This window comes from Desmodus rotundus, chromosome 1 (assembly GCF_022682495.2).
Source record: "Desmodus rotundus isolate HL8 chromosome 1, HLdesRot8A.1, whole genome shotgun sequence".
In the NCBI taxonomy this organism is placed as follows: domain Eukaryota; kingdom Metazoa; phylum Chordata; class Mammalia; order Chiroptera; family Phyllostomidae; genus Desmodus; species Desmodus rotundus.
This window is the reverse complement of record NC_071387.1, coordinates 54,438,858-54,466,217: the sequence shown is the minus strand read 5'-3', so window position 1 is coordinate 54,466,217 and position 27,360 is coordinate 54,438,858. Positions and strand designations below refer to the sequence as shown.

General features: G+C 37.1%; 1 protein-coding gene across 4 annotated transcripts in view; it reads left to right on the top strand.

Moving 5' to 3' along the window:
• BRD10 (bromodomain containing 10) overlaps positions 1–27,360 on the top strand; it is a 136,336-nt gene that overhangs the window by 16,861 nt on the left and 92,115 nt on the right. For 3 of the 4 annotated variants that reach the window (XM_045193617.3, XM_024558413.3, XM_045193615.3), the window contains exon 2: positions 12,273–12,473. The exons of the other annotated variant lie outside the window; for it this stretch is intronic. In XM_045193617.3, the coding sequence (XP_045049552.2) occupies positions 12,273–12,473 (201 nt within the window). The remainder of the gene's footprint in view (positions 1–12,272; positions 12,474–27,360) is intronic. 4 annotated transcript variants of the gene reach the window in all.

Genomic DNA, 27,360 nt, shown 5'->3' with positions numbered 1-27,360 from the left:
GCATTGATAGATTGCTATCTCCATTTCATTTAGCCCTTTTTCTGGAGTTTTGATCAGTTCTTTCATTTGGGCCATATTTCTTTGTCTCCTCCTTTTGGCAGCCTCCCTGTGTTTGTTACTATGTATTAAGTAGAGCTGCTATGGCTCAGTGTCTTGGTAGTGTGGCCTAATGCAGTAGGTGTCCTGTAGGGTCCAATGGTACAGCCTCCCCTATCACCCAGGCTGGGTACTGGGGATGTGTCCTTCATGTGGGCTGAGTACATCCTCCTCTTGTAGTTGAGCCTTGGTTGCTCTTGGAAGATCATTGCGAGGTATTTATCCAGACCAGTCAGCTGCAAGAACTGGCTGTAAACATTGACCACCAACCTCTGCTCTCTATGAAGGATCAATTCTGCAGGGGCAGGGTGGTGGTGCTTTGATGTGGTCTATAGCTGTCCACGGGGTGCACTGGCCTGGGGTTTCCAAGGTGTTGCAGGCCAAGATCAGTCTCCACCTGTGTTTTGCCCAGGACACTCTGCCTGTGCTGTAAAGCAGTGTGAGATGGCTGCTACTTGTGCTGGGCTTGGAGATTCCCAGGTGAAGCCAAGCTGTGAGTCTAGTCGGGCTGCCGCTAGGACTCACTGAGGCCAGCTGCTGCTTGTTTGGTAGGATTTAGGAGCCAAGACCACCCATTCTTATGGAAGAGCAGCTTTGTTATGCCTGTAAGTTGTGTAGCGTAGAGCCTCTGTGGATCTCCGAGGTGGGTCACACAGTATTAGCCAAGTTGTTGGAGTCTCATATATGGAAGCAGCCTACTGGCTCTATGGGGCTGAGGACTCAGCAAAGGGGTAATGGCATCTGCTCGCCCTGATGCCAGACACTTCAGTCTCTCCCCGTGTACGACTGGTGCCCTTCAAGCTGCCACCCTGGTGCAGGAGCTCAATGAGAGTGAGTCTGAGTAGGTGAGTCCATGTGTGGGTTCTTTAACAGAAACCACTTTGGGCTCCAGCAGCCTCTTCCACCAACTCAATCCCCACTGGTTTTTGCACACAGTTTTGGGCATTTATCTTCTTGGCACTGGTATCCTGGGGTGGGGGTGTGGTGTGGATCTGGGACTCCTCATTCCCAAGATATCCTTCCCTAATTTTTATCCACGTTAGTGTGGGATCAGCCTGTTCCGCATCTGCATCCCTCCTACCGGTCTGGATGGATGTAGTTTCTTTAATCCTGTAGTTGTCAGACTTCTATTCATCTCGATTACGTAGTCATTAGACTTCCATTCAGCTTGATTTCTTACATTCCTGAATGATGGTTGTTCTATAGTTTAGCTGTAATTTTGATATGGTTGTGTGAGCCATGTCTGCCTACTGCCATCTTGACAGAAAGTCCTCCTTCACCTTTTAACCCAGCCCCCTAACCTCCATCCCCTCTAGGAGCTGTCAATATGTTCTCTGTCTCTCGCTCTTTTTGTATATTTTCTTTACTAGCATGTAAACTTAATGAGGTCAGGAATCTTGCCTATAAGTATTGATGCTAACACCTATAGTAATACTGAATGAAGGAATAAGTGAGTGAATGAACAAAGGAATGGAATTACCTTATACTTGTTTTGATCAAGGAGTGAGATTGAAATCCAGCTTTGCTTTTTTTCTCATGACCAGCCAATTGTCACAGCGTCACTTTTCTTTATTGATATTATTTACTATTTTTATAACACATTAAATTTTTTGCTGTATTTGTACCTTTATTTTCCTTCTTGTTCCTTACTCCCCTCTCACCTCATGTCACCTGCACCACTCAGCTAATGTCCTCTGGGTCCCATTGCTCAGGTTTGGCCTCACCCCACACCTCACACCGGGCCCCACTGATTGCTGGCCTCACCTCACTTCATGTCTGCCCGGTTGCCTGCCTCAAGTGTGTCCACGTGCCTCACCTGGCCCCATTTATTTGGATCTATTTTTGAACTTTCTCGCCTAAGCTGTTGGTACATCACACTGTTCATCTTCTGGTATTAAACTTATATAATATTGCAACTATAAAATCCATTTTAATATCTGGTAGGTTGAGTCCTCATCAAATGATTTTTATTTTTCTGAATTTTCCAGAGATAAAATTTTTACATATTTATTTTTCCATGATACTTTTCAATAGTATAATATACTTTTTAATAGTATATTTTTTAGCAGTACAGTGGAATCAACATTTGACCAGTGTTTTGGTCACTTGGCATAAGAAATATGTGAGAGAACAATAAAAATTAGTGGCTTGTGGGAATAAAAATGACATTCTTTACATTCTGTGGGCACTGTAGTGGCTATGTGCCACCTAAGTTCAGTTATGTCTTCAGCTCTTGCAGGGTCTGTGCATCTCTTTGTTATGACCTGTTTTTTCAGATAGGCAGGGGAGAAAGTCACCCTAGCTTTCCTGTCTGTCTTCTTTGTGTGATTGTCTGAATCTGAAAGTGTTCTGAATTTATAGTCTTCTACCTTAATGCCTCATCAGTACTTGGCAGACATTTAGAGGAGTTGGCCAAGAACAGGAAGCCAAGGTATCTACCTGCCCACATTGTAGACTTGTCAAAACTTTAGCATCTTTACGGAACATAAACATACTGGGTTGTATGAGAGTTAGTGACTTAGGAAGCCTTCTGTCCTGCCATTAGTGAGAACTCATGATTGCCTCTGGATGGTGAAGAATAGCTGTCATGGCACTAAGATGATCAGCAGAGCAGTCCTAACTTATTAAAAAGGCTCATCAAAGTTGTTGAGGTTGGACTGAAGAAAGAAATTAAGGAAGACACAAATAAATAGAAACATATATCATGTTCATAGATTGAAAGAATTAACATCATCAGAATGTCTATACTACCCAAAGCAATTTATAGATTCAACACAATCCCTATCAAAATACCAATGACATATTTCACAGATATAGAACAAACACTTCAAAAATTTATATGGAACCATAAACAACCCTGAATAACTGCAGCAATTTTAAGAAAGAAGAACAAAGTAGGTGGGATTACTGTACCTGACATCAAACTATATTACAAGGCCACGGTAATTGAAACAGTATGGTACTGGCATAAGAGCAGACACATAGATCAATGGAACAGAGAGCCCAGAAATAAACCCAAGTCTCTACGGTCAATTAATATTTGACAAAGGGGGCAGAAACATAAAATGGAATCAAAATAGCCTCTTCAACAAACGGTGTTGGGACATCTGGACAGCTACATGCAAAAAAATGAAACTTGACCACCAACTTATGCCATACACAAAAATAAACTCCAGATGGATAAAAGACTTAAATATAAGTCATGATACCATAAAAGTCCTAGAGGAGAACATAAGCAGGAAAATCTCTGATATTCCATGCAGCAATATTTTCACTGATATGTCCCCTAGAGCAAGGGACATAAAGGAAAGAATAAACAAATGGGACTTCATCAAAATAAAAAGCTTCTGCACAGCTAAAGAAAACATTAGCAAAATGAAAAGGAAACCAACTATATGGGAAGATATGTTTGCCAATGATATCTTGGACAAGGGTTTGATCTCCAAAATACATAAAGAACTCACACAACTCCACACCAGGAAGACAAACAATCCAATTAAAAACTGGGCAAAGGACCTGAACACCCACTTCTCCAAGGACATACAGAGGGCCCAGAGACATGAAAAGATGCTCAGCATCACTAGCCATCAGAGAGATGCAAATTAAAACCACAATGAGATACCACTTCATACCGGTCAGAGTGGCCATCATAAACAAACAAACAATAAGTGCTGGCGGGATTGTGGAGAAAAGGGAACCCTAGTGCACTATTGGTGGGAAAGCAGACTGGTGCAGCCACTGTGGAAAACAGTATGGAATTTCCTCTAAAAACTAAAAGTGGATTTGCCTTTTGACCCAGCAATTCCACTGCTGCGTTTATACCCTAAGAATCCTGAAACTCTGATTCAAAAGCACCTGTACACCCCAGTGTTCATAGCAGCACAATTTACAATAGCCAAGTGCTGGAAGCAGCCTAGGTGCCCATCGTAAATGAATGGGTCAAAAAACCACGGTGCATTTACACCGTGGAATATTACGCAGCAGAAAGAAAGGAGCTCCTACCCTTTGTGACAACATGGATGGAACTGGAAAGTATTACACTAAGTGAAGTAAGCCAGGCAGTAAAAGAGAAATACCATATGATCTCACCTATAAGTGGAGCCTAATAAATAAAAGAAACTGGCAAGCAGCCAGAGACATTGAAATCGACAACATACTGACAGTAACCAGAGGGGAGGGGAGAGGCAAATAATGTGGGAAAGAAGGGAAAGGGCCACAAGTGAACATGTATGAGGGACCCATGGACAGAGCCAAGAGGGGTTGGGATTCAAGGTGGGAGGTGGGTGTGGGTAGGGCAGGGGAAAGTGGTGGTGGGAAAATGGAGACAACTGTACTTGAACATCAATAAAAAAAGTAAAAAAAAAAGTTGAGGTTGGTAAAGCACTTTTAAAATACCATTTCAATGTATCTAAAAACTTTACATTTACCTTTGTGTTTTCCTTTAATTAAAAAGACAAAAATCAAGAAATGGAAATTTATTCTAAGCAAAATGTTTGGTTTTTAAAAGATTAGTTATGATGGTCTTCAGTTGTTCTTTTGGGAATTGTCATTTATTGACAATAAATATCTGAAGTGCCACTTCAGATAGGAACAAAGGCCTTGAAAGGCTTAAATTATAAGGATCTTTGCAATTAATTCCTTATTGAAGTTGCTCTTTTTAATTTTACCAATGAATGTCTTCCTGCTTAATCCTTGGCTTTTACTTACTCCTTTCTCTGTCTGGAGAACTAAATTGTATATATCACTTAGTACTTAAAACTTTTCTCCTTTAGCATCTCTCGTGCTATTCTTTTACATTTTCTTTCTATTTTTAAAAAATCCTCACCTGAGGATATATTGTGCTTTTTTTATTGATATTTGAGAGAAACAGCAGTATGAGAGAGAAGTATTGATTGGTTGCCTCCCGTACCCATGCTGACTGGGGATTCAATCCACAACCTAGGTTATCTGCCCTGATCGGGAGTTGAACCCGAATCCTTTTGGTGTACAAGATGATGCTTCAACAACTGAGCCACTTGGTCAGGGGAAAATTCTCTGCTTTTAAATGGCTTATGTGATCAGGTCAGACCCTCTTGTGCTATTTCTTGAACTATTTCTCAATTTAACTTTTGAGTCTTCTCTTCTTTAGCTATGTTTTTCCTTATAACTGTGGATAATCTCTAAAATTATGCCTTTAGATTTTATCTCCCTATATTTATTTCTCTGTGGAGAAATCACTTATTTTTATTAAAACTTTAGCACTAAAACTCTCAAATCAGTACTTGAGCTTTCCTTTTGTCTTATTTTTGTATTTCTATTCCATAGAACTTTTCCAATTCATTGTGCAGCTGTTACCTCAAAATGTTAAAAACTAAGTACATATTTCTAACCCAGGTCTCCTTCTAAATTTTTCTTTTCAGCTTTCATGTTTTTTCCCAATGATGTCACCATTGTTTCAGCCTAAGTATATTAAAGTCATCTGTGATTTTTATACTTTTGATCCAGTGTATACAGATTGTCCCAATGTTCATTGCTGAATCCCTGCTGCTCATTTGTGTTTTGAAAGAATGAATTTGAATAATATGAATGAATATTTTTCTTAATTAGTATTTATTTTTCTTTCTTTTCTACTGATTCAAAACAGCCCTTTCTGCAAAGTACTGTTTTAAGTTCTTGACAAAAGAGTGATCAGATGGTATAGAGACATTGAATTAAGAAGAACTGAAAAATATCATAAGTACGAGATAATTTGTGAAGACTGATTTCATGCAAATACCAGATTAAGATGTGAATGAAAGGTGAAATGGACCAGCAGTTTAGATTGTGACTCTTTTCAGGGGTAATGGTTTGTTGTTAATATAAACTTCGATATGTTTATATGCCAAAGGCAACTAGCAGGTTTACTTTGAAGATGCAGAAGATAATTAATGAAATACAAATTCTGAAAACCTATATAATGGGATCAGTTTTTGATAAGAGGATGAGAGGTACATTTTTCAGAGCATCTGAAAGTTGGACTTAGATCATTTTGTTTGGATTCAGATAATTTTGTTTTTTGAGAAACAGGAAGTTAGTGGAGCTCTTACTTAAAAACAACCATTTTCTCTATGAAATAAGGGGTAGACAGAGTCAGCTGCCAGCTGACAGTGAATAGTGGGGTAAAATTTTTAAATGATGATGGCATTTGCAGGTGGGAACTAGACTTACAGGGGGATAACTTTGTAAGTTATATAAATGTCTAACCCCTGTGCTGTTCACCTGAACTAATATAATGTTAAATGTTAACTATAATTGAAATAATGATGGCATTTGATATTTTTGTTATGGTGAAGCAATGAGGGAGTTGACTTCCTTCAAAGAAGTCATCTTAGACAGGGTTGAGCCCAGTGTAGATTGCAGGCAGACAACACAGATTTCAAGGTGGAACTTTTCCTGCAGTGCTGAGTAGTGAAAGTATAGGAGCAAAGGAGCTTTTCTGGCTGAGATGCACAAGAGGGGTTGTGTGCCTGAGCCAGAAAGATAATTGGTTGAAGGAAATAAGAGAAGAAGTTAGTCATATACATATGATGAGTCCCAAGTAGTTTATCTATATGAGTAGCTCAAAGAGGCTAAATTACGTTAGAGCAAATGAAAGAATCAAACAAGGAACTAGAGGTCTAGATGAAGATGAGTTAAAAATACAGGAGCAATAAAGAAACAACTGAGAGAATAGAAGGTAAAGAGGGTCAAGTAGGAAATAAATTTACTAGTCTGTGATAAATGCATTTTTTGTTAAGTGTGAAGACTTCCTTTTAGCAAAAACTCTTTTCCGTATCCAGTATATAGTTGGAAATGAAAACAGTGGTCTCCAAACTTTTATGATCTGACTTCTAACCAGAAATATTTTTAAAATGTACTCCCAATATATGTATATTTATTTATAAATCATATATATTATTTATATACTATTATGTTTTACATATGGCAGAACATTAAAAAATGTTAAACTTGATACTTAAAATAAGAGATTAAACATATTTTAAGTAATTTTAAAACATTAACATTATAAAAAGTTACTTTTGGTGAGTGCATTATGATATTTCGGTAGTTTTGAAAATCTTCATTTAATACTGGGCTGTAGAGCTATTTGAAAGGCTTGTTTTAAGTTAGATTTATTTTGGTACTTGGTATTAATGACTTATAGTTCAGAGTTTACAAAGATATATAAATCCAGATGGAAGAAGGGCATTGCAGGTGGGGCTGACTACCTCATGAAGCTTATCTGCCAGACATGCAAAAGTTTTTGATGAAATCTACCAGCAAAAGTTCTGTCTTCCCTAATTTCAATTAGTTGCTCTGGAAAACTAGTACTAGGGAGAACCAAGATGGAGGCATAGGTAGACACACTGCGCCACCTCGCACAACCAGAACTGACAGAAAATTGAACCGCAAGGAAGTCCGACACCAAGTAGATAAAAAAGAAACATACATCCAGACCGGTAGGAGGGGCGGAGAGGACTCACGTTGCCATGGTGGGACCGAGACTGGCAGAGTGTGGGTCGAACGGGGCAGGCAGTCTGACCACTAGCAGACCCTGTGGCCCCACATTCGAGCACAGATAAACCAAGAGGGCCGGACTCAGAGTGGCAGGTAGCACCCTGTGGCCCCACATTCGCGCATAGGTAAACCGGGATGAACAGCGGGGAGCAAAGCAGACCACGCAACACAGGGCTCCAGTGAGGGGAAATAAAGCCTCAAACCTCTGATTGAAAACACCCGTGGGGGTTGGGGCGGCAGCAGGAGAAACTACCAGCCTCACAGGAGAGGTCATTGGAGAGACCCACCGGGGCCTAGAGCACGCACAAGCCCACCCACTTGGGAATCAGCACCAGAGGGGCCCAATTTGATTGTGGGTAGCAGAGGGAGTGACTAAAAACTGGCAGAGAGTGGAGCAGGCGCCATTGCTCCCTCTCGGCCCCTCCCCCATGTACAGCGTCATAGCGCAGCAACCAGCGTTACCTCGCCCTGGTGAACACCTAAGGCTCCGCCCCTTTAAGTAACAGATGCGCCAAGACAAAAAAAAAAAATGGCCCAAATGACAGAACACTTCAAATCTCCAGAAATAATTCAACTAAGCAGTGAACAGATAGCCAGCCTATCAGATGCACAGTTCATAACACTGGTAATCAGGAAACTCACAGAACTGGTTGAATTTGGTCGAAAACTAGATGAAAAAATGAAGGCTATGCTAAGAGAAACAAAGGAAACTGTACAGGGAACCAATAGTGATGCGAAGGAAACTGGGACTCAAATCAACTGTGTGGACCAGAAGGAAGGAAGAAACATCCAACCAGAAAAGAATGAAGCAATAAGAATTCAAAAAAATGAGGAGAGGCTTAGGAACCTCCAGGACATCTTGAAACGTTCCAACATCCGAATTATAGGGGTGCCAGAAGGAGAAGAGGAAGAGCAAAATATTGAAAACTTATTTGAACAAATAATGAAGGAGAACTTTCTTACTCTGGCAAAGGAAATAGACTTCCGGGAAGTCCAGGAAGCTCAGAGAGTCCCAAAGAAGCTGGACCCAAGGAGGAACACACCAAGGCACATCATCATTACATTACCCAAGGTTAAGCAGAAGGAGAGAATCTTAGAAGCAGCAAGAGAAAAGGAGACAGTTACCTACAAGGGAGTTCCCATAAGACTGTCAGCGGATTTCTCCAAAGAGACCTTACAGGCAAGAAGGGGCTGGAAAGAAGTATTCAAAGTGATGAAAAGCAAGGACCTACATCAAAGATTGCTCTATCCAGCAAAGCTTTCATTTAGAATGGAAGGGCAGTTAAAGTGCTTCTCAGATAAGGTCAAGTTAAAGGAGTTCATCACTACCAAGCCCTCATTATGTGAAATGTTAAAGGGATTTATCTAAGAAAAAGAAGATAAAAAATAGGAACAGTAAAAATGACAGCAAACTCACAGTTATTAACAACCACACCTAAAACAAAAACAAAAGCAAGCTAAGCAAACAACTAGAACAGGAACAGAACCACAGAAATGGAGATCACATGGAGGGTTATCAACAGGGGAGGGGGAGGGGGAGAAGGTACAGAGACTAAGTAGCATAAATGGTAGGTGGAAAATAGACAAGGGGAGGGTAAGAATAGTATAGGAAATGTAGAAGCCAAAGAACTTATAAGTATGACCCATGGTCGTGAATTATAGGGGGGGAATGTGGGAGGGGGGTGTGCAGAATGGAGTGGAGTGAAAGGGAAAATGGAACAACTGTAATAGCATAATCAATAAATGTATTTAAATGGAAGAAGATATGTAATTTTTTTGGCATATTATGTTTTATTATTTCAATAAAGGTAAAAACAACTGAAATGCAATGAAAGATTTGTGCAGTGATGGAGAAGGTGATGTGACTGATCAAACATGTCAAAGTAGTTTGTCAAGTTTCTTGGTATTATTGACATTTTGACCAGATAATTGTTTGCTGTGGCACTGTCTTATGCTTTGGAAGATGTTTAGCAGCACCTCTGGCCTCTACCCACTAGGAGCCAATAATGGGAGAGAGCTGACATAACTCAAAATATCCAAATCAGTAAAGTTATTGGTGAAAATGAAGAATATGTCTTATTTTACAAAAGAAACTAAATGGGCTTTTTGGCCAACCCAATAATTCATTTTGTGTTAAAAAAATATATTTTGGCCCTACCTGATGTGACTCAGTGGATTGAGTGTCAGCCTGTGACCCAAAGCATGGCAGATTCACTTCCCAGTCTAGGGCTTGTGCCTGTGTTGCAGGCCAGGTCCCCAGTAGGGGGCGTGTGAGTGGCAACCACACATTGATCTTTGTCTAAACCCTCCCTTTCTCCCTCTGTTCCCTTCTCTAAAAATAAATAAAATCTTTTAAAACTTTTAAAAATATATTTTGTTTAGAAACTTCGTTTTTACATTTCAGTAGAGTAACATGGACATCTTTTATAGTGAGCACATACAGGTTTACCTAATTTCTTATACTGGATGGTTGCTATTTCATGTTGTGGGTACATTACCTTAGTTTATTTTTCTTGTGTCAAAGAACATTTATGCTTTCAAGTTCTTTTTTAATAACAAACAATACTGTGTGTTTTTTTATTGCTTACAGTTGTGGGAATATAGCTGTAGGTTAAATTCCTGGAAGGATGATGGGTAAAATGATCCAACGTGCAAGTTGAATCTTAACGATTATCACTAAATTGACTTCTAAAAAGATTGTACCAATTTTACACACCCACTAATATATGAAAATTTTTATTTCCTTGTACCAACACTGAGTAATGTCAGTCTTTTAATCCTTACTTGTTGATATGAAACAGTTTTCTTTTTTCTTTTTAATTATGAATAAGTATCAAAGCATAACAATTTTAATTTCTGATAAGTAATAAGGGATATTAGTTTCTCTTGGTCTTTGTTCTGAGAAAATACTGTTGAAAAAAGTAGTTTATAATTTTATCCTCTCTACTTGTAAGACTGAATGAAATGGTAAAATTGAGTTTCTGATTTTTTTATATAACAATTTCCCCACGAGACTTTCTCTTTCTCTCATCTTTCCTTATCTCCAGTGCGCTGCATACAGTGACCTCTAAGAAAGTCATCATTTTTCAGTGTAATATTATTTATTAATACTCTCTTCAATTAGTGTTGATGAGGAAGTGATTAAAATTACATAGTTCACCAGTAAAAATTCTATACTAAAATGAACCCAAGTATATCTGTTAAGTATCTGTTATTGCCAGTCATCTTATTTTCCTTGGTCCCACATTCCTTACTCTCAGCCCTATTAGCCATCACACAGATGTAATGCTATTGTGCATAAAAGAACAATAGCCTGAAAAGTATGCCTAGATTAGCCCAAATTCTTCAGAATTCCTGAAGCCTTTCAGTAGTGCAACAGCTAGATTAATTACTGAAGCCAGTAATTCTGAAAAGACAGTTTAGAAGTTCAGTCCCTACCTAAAGCTGAATTATTTAAAATATTATGTCCTTGTAACAGACAAAACACATAATAGTGCCATAGTTCAGTAGAACCTTGCAGTCATACCATTTGTGGGACCTAGATAGCCTGAGAGTAAGATTGTTACAAAGTTATTCTAACTTAGAGTAATAAGCCACTGTGATCATAGTCCAAGAGGGACAGAAGTTTGATTGTATTTCATACCATAAAGGTTTATGTTATGGTGAACTTTTAGCCTATTTTATATTAAAGAAAACCTTATAGGAAAGCAGTAAAATAGACTATAGGGTCAAGTTTGAATTTTTATAAAAATTCTTATCCAGCATATTGAATGTTTACTTTGAATAGTGACTTGATTTTGCCATTGTAGAAACAACAACATACACAAAAAACCTTCAGAGACTCTGGCATACTTTGCAAAGGTAGAATAACAGGTACTTTCCCAGATGCTTTTCACAATGAACACAATAGAAACAAATTCAGAAGTCATTTTTTAGTTTAGCCTTAAAACTTTGTTTAATGTAATGTTTCTTTTTCCAGTATGAATGGTTTTAACCAGTTGTTTCAAATTTATTAAGGGGATTTATGCTTCAATAAGTAAATTGCTGAGAAACTTTTTCATCAATATCTTTAAAAATGAGGTTAGTGTATTAATAATATAGTATAGAGTAGGGAAACATTTGTGGCAAGGTTGAAGAGGAAATCTAGATTCTTATAGTTGAGTCAAGATTTCCAAATTTACAATTACATATTGTAATATAACTTTTAAAATTATATATTTTAATGCTTCATTTGTTTACAATTTCTTCAAAGGATTTATGTATCATAAATTTTCTCTCCCAGTCTTTTTGTGTTATTGTACATTTTCCCACACCAATGATAGGTAGTAAGAAATATATGTAGAGATGTAAAAATAAGCTACGCCTAATTTTGCTAGCAGTAAACTTTTTCCATTAAAGAGATAGTGCTTTCTTAATTTTAATGCTTCAGTTACATATATGTTTTTTAAATGTAGGGAAGGAGCCAATACTAGTGATTTTATGAGATAAGTAAGGAAAATTAGAAATTATTTAGGCAGGATAAAAATCTGGAGTATAGCTCAGTAAAGTTTAAACACTTTTTATGTAGTTAGTGAAAGGAATTCTTCGTAAGATGCTGGTTAAGGGGGTTTATTGCTTACCTAGAAGATTTGACCTTGTGAATTGACTTATTCTTCTCCAAGGCACTTGAGAGAAAAGACAACGATAGCAGTTACATCTAGAGGCTATTTTGGATTGGAGGATGAGAAGGGAACTGCATGTACTTCAACAAGGCGTCGGTCAACACCACGAAGTTTGGCAGGCTTGACAAGTGGAGTTTTTGAATCTATAATGGTTCAAGTTTTGAGACAGGAAGAACAGCTGAGAGCAAAAGAAGAAAAAAGGTAAATGTTAAAAAAATTAAGTTTATGTGTTCAAATTTCCAGGAACTACTTTTTGAAGAGTAGCTGTGTAACTTTCGTGTGCCCATATCAAATTTCTGGGCCTATTTTAGTAGTGTTCCAAATGTATTGTTATCAGAGTATGAATTTATAATGAAATATCACAGTGAAATTTATTTTAAAATACAGTTTTAAATTTTAAACCAAATTATTTTGAAGCAATACCAAAAAATTTTTACAAGAGATTGAATGTTTTCTAGATTTTCCTTCAAATTAATTATTAATTTTAAATTAGAGGAATTATATAGATTTGTATAGCTTTAGAATAGACTCATGGATCTTTACAATTAGGAGAAACTCCACAGATTACATAGTTCAAAATGACACATAGGTTCACCTCTGCCAGTTCTTCCATTGGTATTAATTTCCTTGATAACTATGTTTACTCTGGGCTAATCAGGAAAGAATGTTGTGCTCAATTAGTGTTACCTTCTAGGGTCTGGGAGCATAGACTGATGGCACTTACAAACATTTTACTTATAACAAAAGAGACTAAGGCCCAAACAGGTAAGTGAGTACTCAGAAAGACTGGTGATTTTTATACTAAATCAAATATCAAACTGTTTTAGGAGTGATTACTAATATAATAGGGAACTGCTAATTCTAATCGAAGGCAATTTATAATATATTGTTGCTCCTTTCATAGTAATAAATGTAGCTTGCTTTCATGGTTGTAGGATTAACACTCAATGTTGAGACTTTCTGTCAGCACACTTTTTACAGTGGTGATCATTTGGGAGCCTGCTAGTGTGTAATAGATTGGGATGGTGAGAAATTAAAGAGGAGGAGGGCTTGTAGGAAGAAGGCTATACTAATCTAGACCTCCACTACTGGTGTCCAGACTAGGGATAGGTCAGACTGTTAGGAAGGATCAACAGGACTTAGTACTTTCCTTGATATAGGGGGAACAAGGAAGAAACATAGATGAATCAGTACATAGTTGTAATAATAGTGATAGTAGCAACAAAAAGTAGTTTTAAAAAAGAGTAGTTAACATTTATTAAGCATGGCTATTTTTGACAGGTTTAGCTCTAAGTACCTTGTATGTATTCAACATTTATTCTGAGGCACAGAGAGATTTAAGTTATTTACCTCACTAAGGCAGTTTTTAAGCTGTGGTCAAGATTTGAACATAGGCAGTTTGGCTCTAGAGCTTATGCTCTAAAGCAATATGCTATCCTTATAACTTGTAAAGTGATAGAATCAGCAAAGAACATAGAGCTTGAGTCCATGATGTGCGGAAAGAACAGTGAACTTCAGTTTTTAATGAGTTTGAAGTTATGATAGAAACATTAAAGCATCCAATTAGCAATGACTAGTAGGAAACTAGAAATACAACTGAAACTTTTTCTTTTCTCCAGTTTTACGTTTATTTATATGTGTCTATAGGGAAATAAGACATAGGGGACAGACCTTTAAATGTCTTAGTAACTATGATCATTAAATGAAATATGAATTAAGCTTTGTCTCTGGGTATAGTTTACTTTTTCTTTCAATTCTGTGTATTTTACCCATGGAGTAAAGAATAAGTAAAACTATAATGAAGGCCTGTGTAGCCACTACCTAGTAATTTTTAAAGAAATTAAACATAGGTATAATCAAGCTTCCCTGTATTCTCTGTCCCCAAAAGAAGCCACTATCTTGATTTTATTATTTCCATGCATTTTATTATTGAAATTTTTATTCTTATTTTTATCGTTTATGCCGTTACAGTTGTTCCTGCTTTTTCTCCACCCAGTCTCACCCTCTTCCCACCCCAAAACGACCCCCATAGTGTTTTCCACATGCATGGGTTGTGCATAAATGTTCTTTGGTTAAGCTCTTCACCATCTTTCATCCTGTCCCCTACCCTTCTTTTCCAGTAGCTTTCAGTTAGTTTTCTGTATCTAAGCTTCTCTTACTATTTTCTTTGTTGGTTTATTGTGTTCATTAGATTCCACATGTAAGTGAGACTGTAAGGTATTTATTTTTCACTGACTAGCCTAATTCACTTAGCATAATTTTCTCCAGGTCTATCCATGCTGTTGCAAAAAGTAAGAGTTTCTTCTTTTTTACTGCTACATAGTATTCCATTGTTAATTTTAACTATTCTTTTATACACTTTGCCAGATAGAAGTGCATTGCATATATTTTTTCCCAGTCTGTGGCCTGCCTTTTCATTTTCAATGTTTTTTAAAAAGATTGTATTTCTTTTTTAGAGGTTTTATTTATTTTTAGAGTGGGGGAGTGAGGGAGAAAGAGAGGGAGAGAAACACTGATGTGTGAGAGAAACATCTATCAGTTGCCTGTCACACCCCCCCAACCAGGGACCTGACCCACAATCCAGCCATATGCCCTGACAAGGAATCAAGCCAGGGACCTTCAAGATTGCAGGATGATACCCAACCCAGTGAGTTGTACCAGCCAGGGCTTCATTGTTTTTTGAGGAAAAGAATATACTAATTTTGAGTTAAATTTTTTTTTAATGTTCTGTGCTTTTGGTGACCAAAGACATCTTATCTTACCCAAACAAGGTTATGAAAATTTTCTCCTTTTTTTCCCCAGAAATTTCTAAGTTTTATTTTTTATGGTTAGATCTATGATCCTTTTGAAATTAATTTTTTGTGTGTGGTTTGAGGCAAAGTTATAAAAATAAACTTATGAAAGTTTATAAGTTTACATTTTTCTTCCATATGGATTAACAGTTGTTCAGGTATCATTTGTTGAAAAAAATATTCTTTAATCACTGTATTACTTTTGCATCTTTTTTGAAAATCAGTTGAACATATATTTATGCATCTTTATGGATTTTCTCTTCTGTTCCATTTATCTATAGTCCAATACTATATTGACTTGATTACTATAGCTTTATATAGTAAACCTTGAAATTTGATGAATCAGTCTTCCAACTATGTATTTTGTTTTCTGTTTTGGTTTCCTTTTTTCCCCCAAATTGTTAAGCTATACTAAGACCTTTGTTTTTTTGTGTGACTTTAGAATCATATTGTTAATTCTTTCAGAAAAACAAAAGCCTAAGGGAATTTTGATCAAGATTACATGGAAGTTATAAATCAACTTTTAGATAATTGTTTAATTTCTCTCAGCAGTATTTTTTAGTTTTGTACACATTTTCCACATACTTGGTTAACTTTATCCCTACATGTTTCATGTTTTTGATATAATTGTAAATTACTTTTTAAATTCAGTATAATTTTTTTGTTGCTAATATATAGAAATACAGTTGAATTTAGTATAGTGAAAATCAAATACTACTCTCTATTTCTGCTCTGAGTTTGAAAGATTTTACTTCATATAGTTAGAAACTTTGGTATTGGATGCATACATATTAATGATTCTTAGGGGTTTTTTTGATGGATTGACTTCTTGAGTGTCCCTTTTTAATCTCTGATAATATTTCTTACATTTTTAATATTGCATGTTATCTTCACTGTTGGCTTATTAGCTATATATTATTGCTTGAAAATTATTTTTAGTGGCTTCTCTGGGGTTTTATAAGATGTGCCTAAGTTATCACAGTTTACTTCAAATGTAATCTATATACCTCTTCCCATCCTTTGTGTAACTTTTGTCATACATTTTATTTCTACATGTGTTATAAATCCCAATACACTGCTATTGTGTGTGCTTTAAATAGTTATCTTTTCAAGAAACTTAAGAAAAAAGTATTTGATACTGATCCATACATTTATCCTTCCCATGATGCTATCTGGTGTCATTTTCCTACTGCCTAAAGAACTTCCTTCAACATTTCTCATAATATAAGTCTGCCAGTGATGAATTCTGAGCTTTTATTTTGCTTTATGTTTTGAAGGAGCATGATTTTGCTTTGACAGATTTTTGGAGGGCTTATTTTTGGTTTTATTTTTTCCCTATGAACACTTTAGTATGACATGTTTTATTTGTTTTATTTTTTTACTATAGTTTTTGAAAGCAAGCCTGCTGTTCTCTTATCTTTGTTTCTTTATACATGATATATTTTATTTCTCTGACTGCTTTTAAGATTTGTTATTTATTACTAGTTTTAAGCAATTTGATTGTAATGCAACTTTAGTGTGGGATTGTGTTTATGTATGTTGATTATTGTGCTTGGAGTTAATGGTACCAAGGAGAGAGTTACAAAGAAGAACTGCATTGAGACATACCTTCTTTTGAAGGACTGAGCTCAAGCAACCTCACAGAGAGTGAGCCAGTGTAATAAATACTTTATCCCTCTGAGCAGTTACCAGGGCTTCCTTAACTGAACCCAAGAGAAGCCACTGAATGAGGTTGCCTGTTGATACAGATAAACTGTATAGTGATAGGTAGAACATAAATCTGGATGCAAACAAGGTATTCAGTATACATATCTTCACATTGATTACATCTAAAATTAACTGTGAAAACAGGGCTTTTCCTCCTGAAATTTGGTCTGACTATAATGCTCCCTGTCTTGGTGAGTGGCACCATCGTCTGTTGGATTATGCAACTTAGGAACTTGGGATTCATTCATGATACCTTCTTTTCTCTCACATAAAAATTGAATCCATCACCAAATCTTCACAGTTTCATTTCCTAATTTTCTCTCTCTCTCTCTCTTTTTTTTTTAACATCTAGGTTTTGGGGTTTTTTTTTTTTTTAAGATTTTATTTATTCATTTTTAGAGAGGAAGAGAAGGAGAAAGAGAGAAATGTCAGTGTGTGATTGCCTCTGGTGCGCCCGGTACTGAGGACCTGGCCTGCAACCCAGGCATGTGCCCTGACTGGGAATCGAACTTGTGATCCTTTGGTTCGCAGCCCACACTCAATCCACTGAGCTACGCCAGCCAGGGCCCTGATTTTCTCTTGAATCTGCCCACTTTCTTCTCCCTTCTCTGCCTCTATCCAATTCCTTCATCTCTCACTTAGACTACTGTTATTTTCTCTTAATTGGTTTAAGTGGCCATGCTTGCCTCATTCTAATCTATTTTTCTCATTAAAAGTAGGATGAACTTTTCCAAATGCAAATTTGATCATGCCACTTACCTATCCCATTACTTACTGTCTCCCCAAAACAATTCAAATACAATTGACCCTTGAACAACATGGAGGTGCCAACCCCACACACAGTCAGAAATTCACATGTAACTTTTGACTCCCCCAAAACTTAACTACAGATAGTCTACTGTTGATCAGATGCCTTACCAATAAGTTGAACAGTCAACACATATTTTATATGTTATATGTAATATATACTGTATTCTTATAATATAGCAAGCTAGAGAAAAAATCATAAGAGAAAAAAACATTTTAAATGCTGTACTGTATTTATCGATATTGTAGGTTGACATAGTCTGTTTACAAGATGAATTGTCTGTCAGTACCTACATCAATATTGTCTTATATGATACAAAACACTGTAGGTGTTATACATATTCCTAACACTAGACAAGTGTTAATGTGATAATGTGAGAAAGAAATTCATATTTACTTACAGGTATTACAGTTCATACATTGATAATGAAGAAGCAGCAGTATGATTCTTTTATGGTAACTTAGTGTAATTAATATAATTGCTTCATGGTAGTAACAAATCTCCAGAAGACAAATACCATATGATCTCACCTATAAGAGGAACCCAAGGAACAAGACAAACAAAAAGCAAAATAGAACCAGAGGCATGGAAACGAGGAACAGACTAACAGTGACCAGAGGGGAGGAAGGAGGGGTATACAGGGAGAAAGAAGGGAAAGGGTTTAATCAAGGAACAAGTATAAAGTATAAATGACCCATGGACATGGACAACAGGTAGGGATTGACTGGGAGCAGGGGGTGGGCAGTTCAGGGAAGAGCAATGAGGGAGGATTGGGACAACTACAATAGAACAACAGTAAAAAAGGAAGGAAGGAAGAAGGGCGGGATGGAAAGCAGGGATGGAGGAAAGAAAGAAATCTCAAGAAGATTTTCCTATATTTGTATTGAAAAACATTTGCATGTAAGTGGACCCACACAGTTCAAACCTTGTTCAACTGCACACACAAAACATTAAAGTTGAATATAATTAAAGGCTGAATATAATTTTTTTTTTTTTTAAAGAACAGAGCAGGAGGGACAGAGGGGGAGAGAGAGATGTGAGAGAGAAACATCGATAGGTTGCCTCCTGTACGTGCCCCAAGTGGGGATCAAACCTGCAACCTAGGCATGCGCCCTGACTGGAGACCTTTCTGGTGTACAGGTTTATGTTTCAACCAACCAAGCCAGCTGGCCAGGGCTGAATATCATTTATGACACTGCTTTCACTTATCTTACCTGCCTTACCTTATCTCTCTAACCTCATATCTTTCTTTCCCTCATTTTTTTGTTATCCTAGCTGTTGTGACCTTCTTTTCCCCTCTTTAAGTGCCAAGAGATTGTTAAGTTTATATGCATCCATATTTAGACTTCACATAAAAACACATGTAAAATGTATCAAGAATAGTGGAACTTTTCTTTTAACCTGTGTTTTCTAAATTTTCTAAAATAAGGATGCTTTTCTTTAATAATTGAAAATGTAAGAAGTATTAAAATTTGTAGTGTGACACATAGCTGATGCAACAGGCAGTTTTTGAAATGTCTTTTGAGTCTATCCCAATATTTATTTTGAGTACTCAGAAGAAAAATGTGACATTTAGGCAGCAACATGTAGTATGATACATGGGACTGATAAATAAAGCGTCCTTTCCCACTGTATAATTTCCTTGCCATCTATCATGGTACCTAAAATTCTACCAGTCTGTCAATTCTGTTGATCTAGTACCCTTCTAAGAGTTAGTTAGAGACTAGCAGAGATTATTGATAGTGTAAAATTGGGCCTAGAAAGGGACTTTTAAATTATCATAAAGAAAAGTCATATTGAAAGATGGGGAAGGTTGCAAAATCATTTGATTACTGTAGTTGTAGCTTTAGCCTTGAGCATAGGCTTTTTAAATATATATATATATATATATACACACACACACCTTTTGTCTAGGAGGGGTCTCCGAGACCCCCAGATAAATAAGCCTCTTCACTTTCCATCTGGTTCACCTTTTAATCTTCCCTGCTTCCTAAACAATCTTTTCTATTGCCTTGCTTGCTTGTGACTTATGCTGTTTTCTGCCTATCTTCTCCCTGTCTTTTGTCCTTTCCATTCCCCCTGCTAGTCTGCTAAAACTCAATGGGTATAGGCATTTATAAAAAACTGAAACCTTTGGCATAAGATGTGAGAAGATAAACTTTTCATCCTCAGTTTGATAAAACAGCTTTTATATCAGAAGTCCAAGTTGGCAGCAGGCTGAACAATTCTAATACATATTTTAATATGCTAGTACTTTAGTTATGTGATGGGCATTTGATCATTTTTAGCTGATCACCTGGGCAGATGCAAACCTAAAAGTAAATTATTTTTTAAAAAATCTTTTAGGTCCAACAAAGTAGGTCTCTGATCTGTGATCTGTTCCGGTTAGAGGTAGGGAATCCCCACTCTTTATTTTAATTTTTATACAGTAGGTAGTTTCCCTTTTTTGTACAATATATGCCATAAAAATAAAGGGTTTTTTTAAATAACAGATTGAAAAAAATCCCAAATCCTGGCATTCCTCTATTACTATTTTTATTTATTTGGAGAGCATTGGAAACCAGTGCAAAGGAGATAGCAGATGGTGTGTGTTATCTCACACACCAAGAGGAGTAAATATTGAGTATGACTTGGTAGTTTTGCAATGTTCAGGTAAATGCTGATAGCACAGTAGGCATTCTTGAGGCTGACTGGTATGGAGAGGCACTATTAAATTAGGAGCCAGCAACACTACAAGTCAAAGTTCTGGGAAAATTGAGTGAAAGGGTTGGTTAATTTAAGTTGCTAAAATAGTCTTGAAGCTACTTATGACAATACTGCATTCTGTTTGTAATGATGACCTTGAGACATTAAGGAAAGATTAAGTAATATTTTATATACTTTGTTTAATAAGCATGAAAGTACATAATTCATTTTAGAAAGTTTTTATAAACTATACAGTTGGTTATAATGGAAAGTTAGGTCTCATCGTGAAAATTTCTGTCAATCTGCCCTGACTGGTGTGGCTCGGTGAATTGAGTGCCGGCCTGAGAATGAAAGGTCTCTGGTTTGAATCCCTGTCAGGGCATATCCCTGGGGCACGCAAGAGGCAACAAGAAGCAACTGATCAATGTTTCTCTCCCTACCCCACCTCTTCCCTTCTCTCTAAAACCAAATAAATAAAATCTTTAAAAACAAAATTTCTGGAATATGACATTATTAGGTAGCAGTTTTGATCATTAAAGTCTACTTTATCAGTATTAAAAATATTGAATCTGTTCACTATTGTTTTTGTAGAACTGTTTGGATTAACAGAAATAACCTGTTTTTTTATACTCTTGTTTCATATATTTGAATAAACTTACTGATATATCGATTTGATAATCATGAGTTAAAACAAAAATGTTTCATGAAATAAAGCTATGACTTATGATTGATTTATATTCAAATTCTCTATAACATTAAATAACAGTGACTTAATGAAGTAAACATTCATCATTTGTGACCCAGCATTTTTGAGCACCTTCTGTACATTTTGGTGATTTCCCATATTACAAGAACTGACTTCCCAAAATTAATGCCAGAAAATTTGTATTCTTATACCCACTTACAGCTTAAGGTAAGTGGGCAGTCATATACTTCACATTTGAAATTGCACAGGAGCAACATGAGGCATGAGCAAGGGAGGTTATCTTTTGGCACAAGTGGTGGGGAGCTTCTGATTGCTCTAGGTTTCTACTATCAGAGGTCCCAAGTAGTGGTAGCAGTCTAGTTTTTCCTGGAAAAGATTCCATAGTGTGGTTGGGATTTATATCTTCATATAAATAAGTAAGCTTCCTACTAATCTTTAAATAAATTCCTTTTCTGCTTTAACTAATCAGAAAAGATTTTTTTTGTTGACAAGAAGCTTGATTGAACATTTAACATGAATGGTTGGTTTTTCTAAAATACAGTATATTATATATTACTCATTTTCGAAAATGTAAATAAATGTGTTGCTTTCCTTTTTCGTGTTACTAATTTGCATGCATTGTATTGGTGCCTGAATTAATGGATTACTTTGGATTAAAACTGTTATGTATGTTTTGTAAACTCTTAAAGGGTAGAATGTGTCTTTCACCATTCTGCCCTTTGTACCCTCAAAGACTTCTAAAGAAAGACGGTAGCCTTAACTTTAACTCACCTTTAAGCCTATGACTGAGAAACATTCACCTTTAACTTTAAGCAATTCCTTCCAGTAATCATTTCCACGTTTCTAAATATAGTACATGCTTATATTGCTTTTTCTTGCTTTGTCAGCTTGGCATTATCTATTGACATTCATCAATATGAATGAATATTTCAGTTCTCTTACAATTAAATTTAGAACTTTATGCTCAATTTCTGTTCTTAATTTTTATCTCTTCTATCTTAGGCATTGTTATTACTGCCTTTTTGTAATTTTTATTTACCCACCTGATTAACAATTAACTTGTTCTCCAGCCCTTCCTGCATCTTAGAACTTCATTCTGTGATCATTTTATTCTTCCTTGCTGTACTATATACTATAGAAATTTGGATAGTTTCTATTACTGCCTTCAGGTTCACTAATATTTTTTTCTGCCACATCTAATTTATAATTAGTCCCATGCAGTATATTTTCACTTCAGATGTTTAGTTTCCCTATCTGAAAATTTGATTTGGGCCCTGGTCAAGTGGCTTGTTTAGAGTGCACCAAAAGGTTGCAAGTTCAATTCCTGGTCAGAGCACATACCTAGGTTGCGGGTTTGATCCCCAGTCTGTCATGTATGTCAAGGTGCATACAGGAGGCAACCAATCAATGTTTCTCACGTTGAAATTTCTCTCTCTCTCTGTCTGTCTCTGTCTGTCTGTCTCTCTCTCCCAGATCCTCTCTCCCTCCCTATCTCCCCTTTCCTCTCTAAAATCAGTACACATATCCTTAGGTAAGGATTGATTTGCATCCATTTTATATCTTCCACGTCTCTGTTTAACTTTTTAGTCATATGGATTGCAGTTTAAGTGACTCCTTTAATGGCCTTATTTGCTAATCTAGCATTTGTTTCATTACTGGGTCAGTTTTCATTGATTGGTTTCTCTCCTCATTGTGACACGAGTTTCTGCTTCACTGTACACCTGGTAGTTCTGGTTTGGATGTCAAACATTTTTTTATCTTGGTGGGTGCCAGGTATTTTTATATTCCTATAAATCTTGAGCTTTCTTCTGAAATGCAGTTGTTACTTGCAAACAATTTGATCATTTTGAATATTTTATGATTTGTTACTTGGGTCCAGAGCAATGTTCTGCTCAGTCTAGGACTAATTATTCTCTGCAACCAAGGCAAAACTTTCCTGAATATTTTACCCAATTTTCCATGCATTATGAGTTTTTCCAGTATGGCTGGTAAGAGTAAACACTATGTTTTCTAATCTTATGAATGTTTTTCTCCCATGTAGCCATGGGTTGTTTTTTACATGCATGTACTAATTAGTAAGCTGAATATTCGAGAGGGACCATCAGTACATCTTCAGTGTTCTCACTTTACACAGCACTCTAGTCTTTGGTACTGTGTTCTGCAGACCCTAGCTGCCTTTGTATCTCAACTCAGGAGGTGTGCTGGGCTCTCCTGGCATTTCCCTCATTCTCCCCCTTCCCGCTAATAACCCTCCATGTGGTCTCCATTTCTGTAATTCTGTTCCTGTTCTAGTTGTTTGCTTAGTTGGTTTTTGTTTTTGTTTTTTAGATTCAGTTATTGATAGTTGTGTGTTTGTTGTCATTTTACTGTTCATAGTTTTAATCTTCTTTTTCTTAGATAAGTCTCCTTAACATTTCATACAATAAGGGTTTGGTGATGATGAACTCCTTTAACTTGACCTTATCTGGGAAGCACTTTATCTGCCCTTCCATTCTAAACGATAGCTTTGCTGGATAAAGTAATGTTGGTTGTAGGTCTTTGCTTTTCATGACTCTGAACACTTCTCTTCAGCCCCTTCTTGCCTATAAGGTTTCTTTTGAGAAATCAGCTATTTGTCTTACGAGATCTTCTTGTCTCCTTTTTCTCTTGATGCTTCTAAGATTCTCTCTTTATATTTAATTTTGGGTCATTTAATTATGATGTGTCTTGGTGTGTGCTTCCTTGGGTCCAACTTCTAGGGACTCTCTGAGCTTCCAGGACTTGCATGTCTAGTTCCTCCACCAGATTGGTGAAGTTTTCCTTCATTATTCATTCAAATAAGTTTTTAATTTCTTGCTCTTCCTCTTCTCCTTCTGGCACCCCTATTTTTTTTTATTATTTTTTTTAATCATTTTTATTTTTTAATTACAGTTGACATACAATATTATCTTAGTTTCAGGTGTACACCCCAGTGATTAGACATTATATAACTTACTAAGTGATCATCCCAATAAATCTCATACCCATCTGACCCACAGTTATTAAAATATTGACTGTATTCCCTCTGCTGTACTTTACATCTCCATGACTATTCTGTAACTACCAATTTGTACTTCTTTTTTTTTTTTTTTTTTTAATTTATTTATTGTTATTTAATTACAGTTGTATGCCTTTTCCCCCATCCCTTCACCCCACCCCAGGTGAACCCACTTCCCTCCCCCCTCTCCACCCTCCCCCTTGGATTTGTTCATGTGTCCTTTATAGTAGTTCCTGTAATCCCCTCTACCCACTGTCCCCGCCCCCACCCCCCACCCCCGCCCTTGCTATTGTTACATTGTTCTTAACTTCAATGTCTCTGGTTATATTTTGTTTGCTTTTTCCTTCTATTGCTTATGTTCCAGTTAAAGGTGAGATCATATGGTATTTGTCCCTCACTTCCTGGCTTATTTCACTTAGCATAATGCTCTCCAGTTTCATCCATGCTGTTGCAAAGGGTATAAGCTCCTTCTTTCTCTCTGCTGCGTAGAATTCCATTGTGTAAATATACCATAGTTTTTGGATCCACTCGTTTGCTGATGGGCACTTCGGTTGCTTCCAGTATTTGGCTATTGTAAATTGCTGGCACCCCTATTATTTGGATGTTGGAATGTTTAATGTTGTTCCAGGGGTTCCAAAATCTCTCCTTTTTTTGAATACTTGTTTATTCATTCTGTTCCATTTGGATGTCTATTTCCTCCTTCTGGTCCAAATCCTTTTTTGAGTCCCGATTTCCTTCCCTTCAATGTTGTTTCCCTATATATTTTTCTTTATTTAACTTTGTGTAGCCCTCACTTCCTTTAATTTGTGGGTATACTTAATGATTTCTGCAAGCTTCCTGATTACCAGTGTTTTGAACTCTGTATCTGATAGGTTGTCTGTTTCTTTGTCACTTAGTTCTTTTTCTGGAGTTTTTATACGTTCTTTCATTTGGGCCATATTTCTTTGTCTTAGCACAGCTCTTACGTTGTAAGGGGCAGAGCCTTAGGTATTCACCATGGCAAGACAACCCACTTCACTGGATTGTGGTGCTGTATGTGGGGCAGGGGTTAGAGAGGGAACAATGCTTCTTGCTTGGGTCTCACCCTCCTTTCAGTCATTTCCATCCCTTCCCACAAGCAGATTGTACCCTTTCAGGTGCTGCTTCCTGGATGGATGTGCTTGTGTGAGTTCTAGGGTCCCGTGGGCCCTTCCAATGGACTCTCCTGTGAGACTGGGAGTTTCTCCTGCCACCGCAACCCCCTCAGGTTTTTACTGTCAGAGGTTTTGAGACTCTAGTTTCCTATGCTGGAACTCTGGGGTATACCATCTGTCTCGGTCCCCAGTTGTTTCTCCTGGCTTATCCACACGGGAATATGGGGTATCACAGTCCACCAGCCACTGCCTTGCCCTCCCAGTCTACCAGCCACCGCCTTGTTGCACGTCCTCAATGCCCCGGCTTCCCATCTCTACCCCTCCTACCAGTCTGGAAGAATGTTTCTTCTTTAACTCCTTGCACACAATTTGATTTTCTGGCAGTTCTGGTTGTTTTTTATTTTTATTTATTTATTTTTACAGAGAGGGGAAAGGAAGGAGGATTGTGAGAGAAACTCAGTGTGTGGTTGCCTCTTGCATGCCCCCTACTGGGATCCTGGCCTACAACCCAGGCATGTGCCCTAAGTATCGAATCAGCAACCCTTTGGTTCACAGGCCTGCACTAAGTCCACTGAGCCATACCAGCCAGAGCTTGTTTTTGTTTTTAAATTGCTTGTTATCCTTTTGTTGTGCGAGGAAGTGAAGCGCATCTACCTATGCCTCCATCTTGAACAGAAGTCCAAGGTGAATTCTTGTAGTGAAGACTTTAAGACCCTAATTTTTCTGTGTGGGAAGATTTTAAGTTATATTGTTTCTTTAATAGATATAGAAATATTCTTAGTTTCATTCTTTCTGTGTTTTATTTTTTTTTCCATAAATTTGTATGTTTCATTTAAGCTCTTTCTTGGCATAAAGTTGCTCATAATGTCCTTACATCATTTATATCTATACAATATGCCCATTTTCATTTCTGGTATTGGGTGTGTGTGTGTGTGTGTGTGTGTGTGTTGTGTTCTAGATTAGTACTACCAAGGGGCTTTCATTTTTATTAATATTCGTAAAGAACCAACTTTTGAATTCTATTAGTTTTCTATCATATATTGTTTTCTAGCTCATTGATTTCTGCTTTTTATTTTCTTTTATTTTATCTTATTTTCCATCACCATTTATTCCCCCCATACTCTCTTCCACCTCCACCATCCCCAACCCCTGCAGTTATCACATTATTGCTCATGCCCATGAGTTCTTTTTCTTTTTGTGCCCTTTATTTTCATCTTTCCATTTTGGGGGTTTGATTTGCTGGGGGTTTTTCTAGTTTGTTTTCTTTTAATAAGCATATATATTTGATTTTCAACTTTTTCTATTAACTAAATACACTTTTTTAATCTATAAATTTCCCTCAAAATATGGCTTTGTCTGCATCCCACCAAATTTGATTATTACATTATTTTTTCTTTTATGTTTCCGTCTCTACTAACTTGACTGTTATCAAGTCTATTATTTAAGTAGCTACTCTAGAAATTTTCACATGCATAATTAACTTGCAAAAGCCTAAAATTAGTATTTTACCCTCTTTCTCATTAATACAAGCACATTAGAACACTTAACTTGAATCAGTTTTTGTCCAGCTTATTTCCTGCTGTTATAACGTATTTTAATCTTATCTTGTCTCAGAGCCCACTGCAGACAAAGGCACTTTTTTTAAGGGGCCAAGCATAAGTTTTCCATTTGCAGACACTCCTCCTGGGCTTGGGTGAAGGGAGGGTAGTGCAGACTGGAAGTGCCTGAGGAGAGTCTAGAGTTGGAGACATTGAGGAGAGAAGTGGGGGAGTGGCTGCCAGGGATCCCTGTACAAGGTTATGACCTGATATCACAGCAGTCATTTTTCTTGAGAAGTGTAAGCCCCTCCCCAGGGAATTAGCCTGGGGGAAAGCAATTACCCCATTCTCTGGGGTACCATTTGCCTCACTGTCTGGAATCCCACTCACCCTCCCATACATCTTAATCCATGGTGAAGAGACAGGAATATAGGCTCACTGAGGGAGTGTCAGAGACTGCCTTTGGGACATAGTCATTCCCTATACTTTCCCAGGAACAGGACTGGCATTTTCCCCTCATGGAGAGCTGACAGAAATGCCCTCCTGGTTTCTGACAGACCCAAACTCTGTGCTCTGGAGGCCCCACCTATCTGCCTACTAAGGTCTCTACCTTGCTGAGTTCATGGAAATAATCCGGGAAAGACACAGACCTATGTCTCTGGGGCAGAGGATCACACCCACCAACTTCCCTGAAGTCCAAACG